Source organism: Geotrypetes seraphini, chromosome 16 (genome assembly GCF_902459505.1).
Source record: "Geotrypetes seraphini chromosome 16, aGeoSer1.1, whole genome shotgun sequence".
Lineage (NCBI taxonomy): Eukaryota > Metazoa > Chordata > Amphibia > Gymnophiona > Dermophiidae > Geotrypetes > Geotrypetes seraphini.
The window spans coordinates 36,367,106-36,381,874 of record NC_047099.1 but is presented as its reverse complement, the minus strand read 5'-3'; the positions used below and the strand labels follow the sequence as shown (position 1 = coordinate 36,381,874).

At 46.2% G+C, this 14,769-nt stretch overlaps 1 protein-coding gene across 4 annotated transcripts in view; it reads left to right on the top strand.

The window, feature by feature from the left end:
* Window positions 1-14,769, top strand: part of SHC1 (SHC adaptor protein 1) — a 38,815-nt gene that overhangs the window by 1,937 nt on the left and 22,109 nt on the right. Inside the window, exons 2-3 of one of the 4 annotated variants that reach the window (XM_033923906.1) lie at window positions 7,883-7,960; window positions 13,333-13,494. In XM_033923906.1, coding sequence (XP_033779797.1) covers window positions 7,949-7,960; window positions 13,333-13,494 — 174 coding nt within the window. In that variant the 5' untranslated portion in view covers window positions 7,883-7,948. Of the gene's footprint in view, window positions 1-7,882; window positions 7,961-10,610; window positions 13,495-14,769 lie in introns of those variants that run through there. The other 3 variants (XM_033923907.1, XM_033923905.1, XM_033923904.1) reach the window with 3 other exon arrangements.

The following is a 14,769-nucleotide window of genomic DNA, read 5'->3' as shown; positions in this document are numbered from 1 at the left end:
GTTATACTTTGTTAAATAACAAGACTTACTAGTAGAAAGGTCAGCACCTTATACTCCCATCTGTTGCTAAATAGTTGAGTCAGCGGTTGACTCTAGGATTTGTCACTGTTTGCTGTGTCTTGGTGATGTAGGGTTTGGATCCTAATTGTTTTTCTGTCTCCACTGCGGATACATTATCCAGTCATCGCTCCTTCCTGTTTCTCTCTGCAGGGTTTGTGTACTTGGGGAGTTGATCCAGTATATGAGAGAGATTTAAGTTTCTGACCTGTGAGGTGAAGAGAGAAAAAGCCCTGTGGCTGGACTGAGAATGGTGCATGTTGTAACTTTTTTTTTTGTGTTGTGCTCTTTGGTATTGGATGCTGCAGAACCACTGTCTTCATAGCTCCCTGACTTCTTATTGCTTGGTTTTGCGCATCAGTGCTCCTTCTTCCCTTGAATTGTTCCTAAATCAAAATGAAAATAACGTGATGCCGTTGTGTTTGCTAATGCAATATAGGCCGAGTTCAGTCTCTGTTGTGCAGCTCTCTTCACTGAACTTTAAATCATTTTGCAATTATGATTTTATCTCTAGTAGACTCTTGCTGTTCTGATACTGCTTGGCAATTTTAAAGTTCCTGGGTTCTTCATCTACTGAATTACTTCTTGTTTTTATGCCCATCCAATCATAGCACCCCCCACCATCATCCCTTACTGTTTGTTTAGTGGTGGACTCCACATTCTCTGATAAATCCATAAGCTAAGCAGGAAATCAGGGAATGAGCAAAATACCCCTTTGCAGTCTCTAGCTTCAGGCTTGTGTGCTGGTTTTGGACTAAGTGGGTTGTTGATTTGCTTCAGAGTAGTCTCTGTGCTCATATTAAGCACTGCTCAGTCTTTTCCTAGTGTCCTTTTTAACCCAAGGGATTATGTGCATATTGCACCTCTACAAATAAAAGCTCACACCTTCATATTTTGATAGGTAAGAAACTCAAATATGTCTAATTGAAAAAAAAAACAAATACCGAACACTGAGGCTGCTCCAAAGGGTCATGGAAAGCTTTAGCAAGAAATTCTGAGCTCAGTGTTGGCTTTTTATCATGTTTATGCAGAGATCACTAGGAATTTGTTGCTGCTTGCCACCCGCCTCGGCTCCTTTTTGTGGTCTTTCAGCATGGCACAAACTTTTCCAGGCTATTAATGATACAATGTGAGTGTCCCTTCATCTGCTTGATGGTACACAGGGCTGACTAGCAATCTCTGCATTATGCCATTACTGTTTATTCAAATTTGATTCCTGTGGGCCTGGTGTCCTAAGCCTTTTCCCCCAGCTTAGGACATGGGGCTCTTAGCAGGGATTTGCCACGTGTCACTGCCAAGGTGAGGCCAGTGTGTATATGTCAGTTAGTAATACCCGACTGTGGTCTTTTTGATTTATGGGAACTAAAAGATATCTTCTGCTGCTTATCACCCTTTCTGGGTAGAAGGGTGAGCATTTTGATGTTTGTCTCCTTTTATACAGGTAGTACTTGGTTCTGTAGAGAGCTAGGAGCAAATGATTTTAGGATAGGTAAGGTTATCCACCCACCTTGAAATGGTCCTCAAATAGATGTATCGGAATAAATTGTTGAATTGCCCCAAAAAGAGTCTTGGGTTAAGAACCCTGTTTGCAGGGCCGAGTTCTCTTGATGGAAACTGGGACTAAAATAAAAGAAATTATTTTGTGAACCGAGTTGTCCACTGGCACACACATTAATGATATTATGATGTTACCCTTTTCTTGGTTGCTAGTGAGTTAAAAATTCTGCCTACATTCATCGGGTGAGAAGCTTGCAACTCTGCCATTTGTGATGGGTCTGTTTGAGCACTGTAATTCACTGTGAGGATGTTCCTGAAACTCCTTGTCCTGCTGCATTTATTCTGATGGGATTCCTTGATGGTCCATTGCGGCTGCGTGTTGCAATCAGAACTCATTTTAAAGTCTTACGCTGAGGTTGAAAGTCCTCTCTCATTCAGGACCTGCCAGACTGGCACAAGAATGTATCCACCTCTGTGGAACTTTTGTTTTTGAAGCAATGGAACCAGCAGAAATAAGGACATGTAGCAAACCACAGAAAACCAGACGAAGAAGCAGTGCTGTTCAGATAGTTCGTTTTTTGTTTTGTTTTTAAATGCATTTTGTTTGATTGTATAGGTTTTACTTTGTAATCTGCCTAGGATTATAGATAGAGAGGAGCAGATATTATTTAAATAAATAATGTACCTATATTTTCAATAAAGGGAGTGTCCGTTTTACGGACATCTGACTTATGTCAGACTCGTACTTACAAAGGGGGATCCTGCTCTACCTTCGGTGTTCCAATGCGCCCCTCTCATTCCTGAGTTCCAACATGCCCCTCTATCTCCCTCCCTCCATTCTGTGTCCCAACTATGTGCCTCTCTCCAGTGGATGTTTACCTTCTGGCCGGCTCCTTCCAGCTGCAGTCATTTCTCTGCACAAAGCCACGGGCAGTGGCTCCTTTGCATGTCTTGTGGCTGAGCCGGAAGCCAGGATGCGTGTCGGAGCCACTGCCGGCAGCTTTGTGCAGAGAATCGACTGCAGCTGGAAGGAGGAGGGCGCCAGCCAAAAGGTAAATACCCGCCGGAGGGAAGCACGTACTTGGGACACAGAATGGAGGGAGGGAGAGGGGCACGTTGAGACTCAGGAGAAGCACAAACTTGGGATAAAGGATGGAAGGAAGAAGGGAGGGGGCATGAACATGGGACACAGAATGGAGGGAGGAAGGTGAGCATGAGCCATAGGAAGGAAGAATGGAGGGAGTGAGGGAAAGAGATGCTGAGGTGGGGGGAGAGAATAGAAAGGGTGAATTGGATGTCTGAGAGAGGGGGGAAGAGGTGCACATGGGGAGATGAAGAAAGAGAATTGTTGGACATAGGGAGAGAGAGAGAATTATTGGACATGGTGGTGGGAAAGGAGTGAGGTGGGGAAGAGAGAGATGAGAGGGAGTAATTTTGGATGTGGTGGTGGAGAAGGAACAGTGGAATGGATGGAAAGGGATGCAAGAGGGGCCTCAAGGAGGTGGAAAAGGTGGGAAGAATACTAGGATCCGAGTTACAGACAAATTCAACTTAAGAACAGTTAACCAGGGGACTGCCTGAACTCCTATGTCTGGTATTGTAGCAATTTGGTTAGTTTTGCTCTGTAGCTTGTTGGTTTTAAATTGTGGTTTTGTTTTTGTTACTTGATGGTGATCTTTTATTATTCTAAGAAATTGACTTTCATAATTAAACCAACAGATGTGCTAGCTATTTGGTGTTCTGAGAAACGAGTGGGCGACCTTCTGCTGGGGCCTCAAACCGAGTTTAACCAGCAGAGACCAAGGAATGAGCAAACATTTGAGGCTCTCGCCTCTTGTAAGGCTGAAACCGAGGCTCTGTTTATTGCGTTGTGCTTTTTTCAGAGCTGTACCTTTCAGCTCTATTCAATTGGTTTCTTACCCTTGCAGTGTGTTTTCCTGCATAGTACAGCCTGGTTAAAGTAAGCATTAAAATAAGCGGTGCTAAAACTTGGCGAGGACTGTACCTGGGCTCGGGCTTAGGCCCCCCCATTGTTGTTCCCACCCCACCCTTTTCTGGGTGATAGAATTGAGGGAGGCGGAACCTGAGATCACTTTCTACATTGAAGGGGCAGCTGTGTGACTGGAAAGCAAAGTCCAGCGGAACAGAACCGATTCTACCAATACTTGTTTCAAAGATGTCCGACCCTTGTGATTCTTCAGCTCTGAACCGTTTCCATGGACCATCAAAGGCAGATTTCTGTGTCTTGCTGGACTTTTGGGCATTTGGTGGCCTTGACACAGGGTTGGAAAGCAGCAGACTTCTGTTGCTGACGTGTCTGAATTCAAGAAGGCGTGGAATAGGAACATGGGATCCCTTAGAGAGAGGAAGAGATAGTGGTTACTGCGGATGGGCAGATTAGACGGGCCACCTGGCTTTTATCTGCCATCATGTTTCTGTGTTTCGCGTACCCTACCCCAGAACTGGAGGAGCATGCTTGCGAAGCTATCCACAGCAATGGAGAACGTGGCAGCGCACACGCCTGTAACATAGCACTTCCCGTGCATATAGGCTGGATACTGAGCAAGTTTTGTATTGAAGTGGGCCCCGGAAATGTGCTGATTGAGCTTGGTCTGTGCAAGATCTGTGGTTGCCTCCTGGGCTGGAATGGAAGGAATGTGTGTACAGGTTTCCGCATGTAGGCAGGGACACAGTAGATGTGGGAGAGAGCATGGGAAGAGGACACATTAATTACATTACATTAGTTTCTTTTATCCCGAGGAGTAGCTAACAGCTTAGCTCCTCGTGTGCCTTCATTCCTGTGTGCATGGCTATAACTTGGCTTTATTGGTATTTTTCTGGAGGGCAGTCCATTCTCGGTGCATGTTATATGAAGGGAAGACTTAGCTGCCTCGTAAGTCATTCTGTTTCAGTATAAGACACTGAGAGGGTCATTTCCTAATAGTTAATGCATGCCGTCTACCTCAAGCCAAGGAGCAGATAGTGTACACACATGCTAATCATTAAATGGCAATTAATAAATATTGAAAATTATAGGATCCAGTATTGAAATGCATGTAGCTGGAGACTTTCTGAAGTTATGTGGGGCTGTCTGTGGATATTCAGAGTTAGGTTATCTGCGTGGCAGTGATTTTCAATTCATCTTTGTGCTGGGTTTGCCATGATTTAAACCTTTTGCTCTCCTAATTTCATCTGGAAAGCAGTCTCTGCACTAAATGAACTGAAGCTGACGATTGATTAATTTTATTTATATGAAACGTGTGCGTTAGACCAATCCCAAAGTTTGGGTGGATTCAATAAGGCACATTTCTTATTATAATACATACAAAATCCAGCAATAAATTCCTGCCACAGTCTGACATTCAACACCCCCTGCCTCCCAAATTAGAGAACAGGAATAAGACACATAACATGGAGATTACAAACACTCTTCAAACCCAACAGATTAATTTAAACATTCTCAATTGTCAATCCCCTTCCAGCTCTGTCCTAATAATGAACAAGTTGAATGGGGTTTAAAAGGCTAAATCAGCCCAAACTCAGCATGAATATTAGCCACTTTTCCCCCAAAAGCAACTTGAGCTACCTGAAGGAACTTTTGAAGGGGCATGTCCCACCACTGGTGGCAGCCCTGCCCTTAGTCTGCAGAGATGATGATGTCATGAGGAGGGTAGACCTTCACCTGGTCATCCTGGGGTCGCAACTAAGAAGCATTACATTAGTGATTTCTATTCCGCCGTTACCTTGCGGTTCAAGGCGGATTACAAAAAGGATCTATCTGGCCATTTCCAGAGGAATTATAGAATAGTTAGGGAGTAGTCAACTTGGTCATAGAGATGAGGTGGTTCTTGTGGCTTTAGGTTGTTTTAGAGAGTGGGGAGGCGTTAGGTTGGTTTCGATTGTTGGGTATCAGGGATTTTGAAAATAGTCTGGTTTTTATTTCTTTTCTAAATGTTCTGTAGTCAGGGGTCGTTATCAGCAAAGTAGAGAGTTGGCGGTCTAATCTCGCTGTTTGTGTGGCCAGGAGGCCATTGTACAGTTTTTATCCATTTGACTTCTCTGATTGGGGGGTATGTGAATGGAGCATGGGTTCTCCTTTGTCTGGTTGAGGTGGTTCGGATTAGACAGTTGTTTAGGTATATTGGGCTGTTTCCTTTTATGGTTTTAAATAGAAGACAGTAGAACTTTAATTGTATTCTTGCTTGAATTGGTAGCCAGTGTGAGTGGAGATACGCCTCGGCGATGTGGTCATGTTTTCTCAGAGAGTAGATGAGCCTCAGGGCTGTGTTCTGGATTGTTTGCAGTTGTTTAATCATGGTCGCGGGGCAGGGGAGATAGAGAATGTTACAATAGTCTAGTAGACCCAGCATTAGGGCTTGAACTAGGATCCGGAATTGAGTTTTGTCTAAGAATTTTCGCACTTGTCTTAGGTTTTTCATGATTGCAAAGGATTTCTGGGCCAGATAGGCAGGTCTCTCATCTATTCAGTTCCATTGGTTGGATCTTTGCTAGGCCCGTAGAGATGTCTCTACACAGCTCAGTGCTGGAGACTGAGAGGATTCAGGCCTCTTCCATTGGCTTTTTGACATTTAGTTCATCATGGACCATGGAGCTGGGCTTGGTCTCTGCATATGTAATTTTGATTTTCATCTCTAAAGCGTTTTTTTTCTAAGATCAAGTGGGGGGGGGGGGGGGCATGTGACTGGATTTATTGATAGATGATGATCAGGTTAGAACAATTGATTAACCTCTGAACCCTTATTTATCAATCCCCCATGCACACACTTTCCTGAATGAGATGCAAATTTTTTAGTTCCCATTCTACTATGCTTTGAAGCAGTCCGGGTTTTATTCTCTGTATTAGATTTGTGTAGGTGGCTGATCAGTGCCGTGAACTGGAAGCCTCTGTTTTCAATGTCATTAGCTGCTATGTTTAATGTATTAACTACCCTTAGGAAAAGATTCACCCAAGGCAGTGTGCAAGAAGTTTAGATTGACAGAGACAACTTACATGAACAGTCATAATAATATTAAACTGACCAAATGGCAGTGTAATACACAATTAGAACAGTGAGAGGAATTTGGAAATAGATTAATTGAATTATAGTAATAGGTATATTGTCAATATAGTACAGATTAAAACTGCACAGTCGAACACACATAAACAGATATGATACTCGCATAGATCTTGACGGCAGATAAAGACCATTCGGCCTGTCCATCCACACCAACTATTAATCTCTGCAATCCCTTCCTCTCCCTCAGAGATCTTCTGTACATAGAAACATAGGCACTGCCAGCAAATAGAGACCATACGGCCTATCCAGTCTGTCCAGCTACTAATTTGTACTATCCCTTCCTCTCCATTGCAGTCCCAGTGCAGTATAGTGTAATGCCGTATATACTCGTGTATAAGATGAGGTATCCTTTTTCCCCCCCAAAAGGAGGAAAAAAAGGTTGACTCAAATGTAAGATAGGGGAAGGGGTTGATAGTCATGTGTGCTGCCCCTCTCTCACTCCCTCCTCTGCCAGGCTCCCCACCCTGTCCCCCCTCTCCTAATGACCTGCAGGCCTCTACCGGGCCTGCCGTTTGACATGAGGGATCCCTCCTATTCCGGCTTACCATGTCTCCTGTCCTGGTCGACTCGGCCAATTTTTTTTTTTACCTCCCCCGCATACCTTTTTGAATCCCTGGTGGTCCAGCGGTGTACTGGGCATCAGCGAGTGTTCTGTGCTCCTGCCTCGCGCTGAGCCCCTCCCTGAATGGCCGCCTCGAGTTCTTGCGGCCCAGTGGTGTACCAGGCATGAGCGACCTTTCTTCGCTCCTGGCCAGCTCATGAGTCCCGCGAGAACTCAGGGCAGCCATTCAGCAAGCAGCTGAGCACTGGGCAGGAGCGAGGAAAGGTTGCTCATGCCCAATATACCGCTGGGCCATGAGAACTCGAGGGGTTCAGCACGGGGCAGGAGTGTGGAAAGCTTGCTCCTGCCTGGCACAGCACTGGACCACCAGGGATTCAAAAAGGTACGCAAGGGGAGGCAGAAGGGAGGTAAAAAAAAAAAAAATTGGCAGAGTCTGCCGGTACAGGGAACGTGAGGGATCTCTCCTTTCTCATCCAACCCCACCAGGCCACATGGCAGGCCCGGTGGAGGCCTGCAACAAGTCTGGGAGGGGGGACGGGTGGGTGGGCGATGATCCGAATATTATCCGAGACTCCCAAATCTCGGTTTATATTCGAGTATATACAGTATGTTAATAGCAGAGGGGATGTGTAGTTGGAATAATAACCGGTGCCCCTCTTAATGCATCTCATTTCTTACCGAAATGCAGGTTTGATTCAACAGAGAGCAAGTTTGCACTTTTGGCCTTTGCTTTCAATCCCTCCGAATCACGGAGATGGAATATGTGGTAAGCAGTAACACAAGGCATGCGGTGGCGGGGCTTTGGTGGTGGCTAAGCCTTCTTTTTCCTGTGGCTGATTGAAGGGTGTGCCTACACTTTGGGTTTTCTCTTGGGTGAAAGGTGTACTTTTGGCAGTGGAGATGGTGATTTGCTAGAAAGCATACAGAGCAAGGGGCAGATCGTTGACCTCTGAAACTGTTCGCCTCTTGTCATTGCTTCATAATGCTGTACGTGGGGTTTTTTTGTGTGTAGCAGGTGCTTGTGAGAAATCCCACGGGTCTCCGAGTCGTAGGTTACTTTGAGTACAGATGGAGCACTTAAAGCATAACGTTTGACTGCCAAGGGAGACTCGGCTAGTGCCCTACCCATAGGGATGCGAGTGTGAACCTGCGTGAACTACACCGAGTCCCTCGTTGTCTTCCAGCAAGTGCTCTGGGCTCTCCTTGGTTCAACTGGGCTAATCTGAGAGAATGGGGCCAAGAAGCATGTAGTTATCATTAGGAAAAGCTCCATGCAAAGGAGTCATTTATATGGGTCAGAATTAATATACAGTATATATATTGCCGGAACCTAAGCAAATATTTCTCTGTGTCTGCTGTGGAATTGAGGTGTGCCCAGTACCCGCAGGAGCCATCCATATGAGTTGGGGACTGTGAACTTTCTTGTCTCCGACTTGTTATTAGACTCCTCTTCTGACGGTTCAAAATTCTCTTGTTTCTGCCCTTCTTTAAGCCACACGTCTTTTCTATTTGTTGAAAATATTTTGCAACCTTTCCCAGCTGCTCCATTTCCCTGAGGGCTGAGACTGGAATCTCTGTAACAGCATCCTGTTTCGGTATCCAGTGGTTTTAGCGATCTTATCCAAAATTCTTTGCTTTGTCGGTCTCTCCGTTGCAAAAGTACAAATAAAGTCGAGTTAGTCTGCTTTATGCATAGCAATAAAGACCCATTAGGAAGCCGTGGCTCACACGAGATGTTGAAGACTTGCTTTCGAGAGCTCTGCATCTGTCTACTCCGTGCAGAATGAGCCCAGGGTGGGCTGAGTAATATGGGGCAACTCCAGGTAGCCTGGATCCAGACTGAAGTAGTGGCTGGTTCCTTCTGGCACTCAAGACCAGCCAGGTTCTAGATCAAGGCCACAAGGAGAGCCCTGTCTTCTCCACTCCCTGCCAAGGAAGTTTAACGAGTGATTTCATCTTGAAAAGGCCGTGTGCCCCAGCTGTAATGTGGCAGTGGTACAGTGCTGTTCCCCCTACTCCATTTTGCCAATAAGATCCTGGTGCCATGTCTCTCTTCTTTCCTCTTTATGCAAGCCCTTGGGGCGTGGTGTCATGATGCTTTTTGGCACGGACAGTCTTCCGTGTTCTAAACCCTGGATGCCACTGTTCTGAGCAGAGCTGAAAATGCCTAGTGTCCGACCATAGGGAGCATTAGGTGTTGGCTGGCCTGCGTCATCTGTCACAAACCTGTTGCCCATTCTTACTGGGGTGAGCACCAGAAAAAGAAATGAACCAGTGGCAGTGAAAGGAAGTTTTCGGGGGGGGGGGGGGGATGCTGGTTCTAAATGTTTTTAAACAGAAGAATGCTCCTGTCAGTCTGACATTTTGCAGCAGCCTCTCCTGGGGCCGAAGGAGTTAAGACCCCCAAGACTTCCTCTGTGTGTGTCCTACTGGAGAGTGTTCTGGATGCACCAGTAGAGGAAGTTGCAACCCCCAGGAGAGCAGACAAGCAGTCAGTAAACAGAAGTTAACTTCCAGAGGATATGGAGATGAGCCGGAAACGGGACCTTCATGTACATATTTTTGGCAACCAGAGACACTGTTCATTTATTAAGGCTGTTACCAGCCTTATGAACAGTGATATGTGAATACAATGTGCATTCTTCCCCTAGTTCAGAATGTGGTGCTCAGATCTGGTCCCATTTAGGAATATAGGGGACAGTGGTTGTCCAAACCCTGCAGCTTAAACAGTTAGTGCAGTGGCCTGAGAACCAGAGGAATTGGGTTCAGTTCCCACTGCAGCTCCCTGTGACTCTGGGCAAACATAGTAGCATAGTAGATGGCGGCAGATAAAGACCTGAATGGTCCATCTAGTCTGCCTAACCTGATTCAATCTAAAAATTTGTTGGAGTTTTTTTTCTTCTTCTCCTTAGCTATTTCTGGGCAAGAATCTAAAGCTCTGCCCGGTACTGTTCTTAGGTTCGAACTACTGAAGTCTCCTTCAAAGCTCACTCCAGCCCATCTACACCCTCCCAGCCATTGAGGCCTTCCCCAGCCCATCCTCCCCCAAACGGCCATATACAGACACAAACCGTGCAAGTCTGCCCAGAACTTCAATATTTACTATTATTTTCTGATTCTAGATCCTCTGTGTTCATCCCACGCTTTTCTGAACTCCGTCACCGTTTTCCTCTCCACCACCTCTCTTGGGAGCGCATTCCAGGCACCCACCACCCTCTCCGTAAAGAAGAGTTTCCTTATACTGCTCTTGAGTCTCCCACCCCTCAGCCTCAAATTATGTCCTCTGGTTTTACCATTTTCCTTTCTCTGGAAAATATTTTGTTCTACATTAATACCTTTCAAGTATTTGAACGTCTGAATCGTATCTCCCCTGTTCCTCCTTTCTTCTAGGGTCTACATATTCAGGGCTTCCAGTCTCTCCTCGTACGTCTTTTGTCGCCCCAGCTACAAAATAATAGCTAATATGTTAACCGCTTTGTTTGCAATCACTGAAAGCTGGTATTTCAAATCCCATCCCCTTTCCTTGTAGAGATCCAAAAGTTGGGAATAAAAGGGGAGATGCCGTTGGGAGATTTGAACCCGCCAGATACAGATTGGGAGGTCCTATCTGCAGAAAGAAGTAGAGAGATATACCTTTCAAAGTTCCTCCATTCAAATGGTAGCAGAACCCATAAGGGAAAGAGGATGCTGGATCCGAAGCTCACAAATGGGGAAAATCTGTCTTGCATCTAGCACTCCCTGATTTTAGAGGAGAGGAAGGCAGAGTAGGTGGCATGGATAGGCAGACTAGATAGGCCAGATGGTCTTTATCTGCCTTCATTTTTCTTTGTTTCTGAGCTCTAAAATGATCTTGATTTTGCTTCCTTCCTGCCTTATAACCCCGTTGTCTCTGGCACAGTCTCTCTCATATCATTCAGGCCAGTGCTGCCAGTCCCTCTTGTCTCTGCTGGCTTGCCTACCCTTGTGCCAGCTGCTGACTCGGAGGATGGCCTCTCATTCAGGCTTGCAGAACACTTCTGGGGCATTGATGCCCTCGGAAGACAAGTTCAGTGGTGATGGTACACAGTACCATGCAGAGCACTCGTATATGATTTCTGGAAGAATGCCTCGGCTCCCAGCTTGATTCATAAGTGGATTATGAGGATTTGCAGGAGAACTCTGAGTTCTGAGAGAGAAAATGTCAAGTGAATGAGTGCAGAGGGAGGCACATGGGGAAAATAATGCCGCCCAGAAGAGGGTATACATCGGTGGTGTCTGTAAATCTGATAGGAACAGCTTGTACCTTTGGAGAAGTCCACATGCTTTCAGATCTTCAGGACAGGAAAATATACTATTCCATATATTACAGGTTATTGAGGCAGGCCTGCTTTCTTTCCTTTTGTTCTGATTTAGATTTTCTTCCTGAAAGGGAAGCATTTTTTTTTCAAGATGATGGTGCTGCTGTACAGTTTGCAATCAAACAAAATAGCACCAAAAGCCTGAAGAATAGGGACAAAGAATTTGTTTGCTTGCTCTGTTTAGTTTACACTTTTGCGATCCCTTTCTTTTTTGGTCTGATACAGTTTGCGATCAACAGCTAAACTATTGGCTCGGAAGGAGATTAAAAACAAACCAACCCCTCCCAAACCCTCAACGGCTTGGCATGGAATGGTTCCCAGAATAAGAAATAGATGCTGGGGATATAGCACAGGTGTAGATTCCATCCTCTGGGGAATGGCTGCTGAGGAGAGAACAGAGAGCCACAGTAGTTTTGCAGCTGGATCTATAAAGGGGGAGCTGTAAAGGCACAGCAGTGATAGTGCTGAGTGTACCTTAGGTCAGTCCAGCTCTCCCTGTTCTCTGCCTGGACCTGAGCTGAGAGGGGATAGGGTGGAGATGGCAGCTAAATGGGACCCAGTGTTAGGGATTGCTTTATCCCTCACCTCCTATTCTCCAGTAACATCTGGCTAAAAAGCCTTGCTATGCATCTGAACGTGGAACAGCCAGAGACCCTCCTCTGTCTCTTTAAACCTATGTGTGCTGGATCTGGATATGTGCAGAGAGCAGGGGAGGGTCTGTGGGCTGACTGGGCAGGCCCTGGAATCGGGAACAGCTTTGGTGCTGTGGATTCGTGTACGTTCTGGGGGAAACCGGTCCCAGTAAAGTGCCCCGGGGTGGTGCCAGCCTACCTGCCATCTGCTGCTGCTTGAGTGCTGTCAGATCAGGCGGTGCTGGGAGTGGGCGGGGTCGTGAGCTTTGGGGCAGGGCTGTGTTCCAGGGTTTTCTCAGAAGGGACTATTGAGCACAAGGTCCATCTTTCCGAGCTGACTACACTGCAGTGAAATGGGAAAAATGAGGGTTGCCAGCTCCTCCGTGCTGTGTCTGCTCAGGGATTGCTGCCTGTGCTAAATGATCTTGGCGTGGCATTCACTGCAGGAAGATGGAGCGAGCAGCAGGGCTTCCGAGCTCCTGACGGAGCTGGTCTGGTTTCCTCTTGGCTGTCCAGGGCAGGGGGGGGGGAGGGAGGCTGAGAAGAAGGGTTTCTGCCTAAGGACATCTTTGCTGGATTGTGCTCTGTGGGCTCTCTCCTGAAAACAAAGTATGAGCACATCTGACCTCTTGGTCTTGCTGCTAGTTTCTGATGCCCTCTGGATACCGCCTTGTGGAAGCTGAGCCTGCTCCGGTCGGACTATGAGAGGGCCTTGCCTTCCTGGCCCAGTCTGCGAGTGCCCTGTGCAGGGTTATAGAGCCACCGCCATGGATCTGCTACAGAAAAGCAAATATAACCATCTAAGAAATGAATCCGTCTCCTCTCTGGACGATGTCATGGTGGCTCCCCTGAGCTCTACAGTGGAGCTAATGGTGACTCAGTCCCTGCCCAGCTCAGCATCCTCTTCCTCCCTTACCCCGATGCTGCCCATTGGGGAGCTCTCCCCCGAGTCCGAGGACAGCCCCACTACCCTCTGTTCCTTCTTTCCAAAAATGGCTAATCTGAAGCTGTCCAACCCTGCCAATCTGCTGAACCTAAGGGCTTTCTCTATGGGTGGGAAGGATGCAGGGAGCCCCGATGAGATGGCAGAGCCTGCGGGCTCCGTGGCGGCTGCCGCCACAGCCTCCTCCAGCCCAGACTCAGGCACTACTATCACTGTTTTCTCTCAGGATATGAACAAGCTGAGCTGCGGGAAGAAGACCCGAGTGGAAGGTGGTCAGCTAGGGGGTGACGAATGGACAAGACACGGCAGTTTTGTCAATAAGCCCACCAGGGGGTGGCTGCACCAGGACGACAGAGTTATGGGCCCTGGAGTAACCTACCTCGTCAGGGTGAGTAAAACATTTCCTGCCTCTTTTTTTTTTTTTTTTTCTTCTAAATGTTTCCTGTTTAGACCTAGTAATACTCAGGAAAATTAGGGGTTAACAGCATTAAGGACTTGCCATGGAGCTCTGACAGTCCTGTCCTGAGGCACCCCTCCCCCATACCCAACTCAGCTAATTGCCCCTCACCCCTAGTTTAAAACCTCTCCTCCATCCATATTTCAAGTCTGAGACCCACACACAGCTGTGTCGGTGAATCTCTGACGCCTACTATTCCAGTGGAGACCCCCCCCCCACACACATCTCTGCCAGTGTACCTCACTCCTGCCCTGCGCTGCCCATGCTATTCCAGCTCCGAGAACCTCCCCACCCAGCTTCTGCCTGTGCACCTCACTCCTGCCCCACAGCACCTCCAGCTATTCCAGCGCAGAGGCCCCTGTGTGCACCTCATTCCTGCCCGACAGCACTCCCTGCTGTTCCAGTCGTGAGATTTCTTGCCCTGACCAAGGCTAGATGGCTTCTAAGTACGTATTGTTTTTTGTAAGAAAGTTTTATAAGAGAGATTAGCAAGAAGGTGGGATGAGGCAGTTTTTTTTTTAAGCTGAATTTCTCCCATCCCTCTCGTTCTTAGGCCCTGCTAACTGGGAGCTCTGTGTGCAGGTAAAGCTGCCATGGAAAGTCTCTAGCCACACTAGGGAGGGGTGTTTCCGTGATATGGCACGCTGCTTTCAGAAACAAGAGATGCCCGAAAATGTGATCGTGATTTGCTTGATTGTTTATTTCTTCTTTTGTCTGTTAGGTTATTGGGTTGATTTTGTGTGTGCATGTTGGCAAGATTTCTAAATGAATACATAGAAATAAGAGGTGGTTATTTTTGTATTGGGCTAAATAGATATAATAATAATAATTGTATTCTTCTATACCGCCATACCGAAAAAGTTCTAGGCGGTTCACAACAAGGTGAGCTAATACATGGGATACAGATAAAATACAAATTAGAATAATGGCCTTAAAATCAAATAAAGACAGAAAGCATTTACAATATAATGCAGAAAATACCGGCCTGGCAGGGAAAGAAGTAATATGTTTTTAGACAAGCTGTCAAAGAAAAGCCCCTTTTTTTCTCTCTTTATTTTGCTTTGTTTTATTTGTTACCTTTTTTTTTTTTTTATTTCTTTACCTTTATTTAACATCAAATGAAAATTCTTTGATAAACAAACATAACAATATCCAATAGGAAATAAAACATTAATTGCATATACAATACCATGATAGTAGCCCACA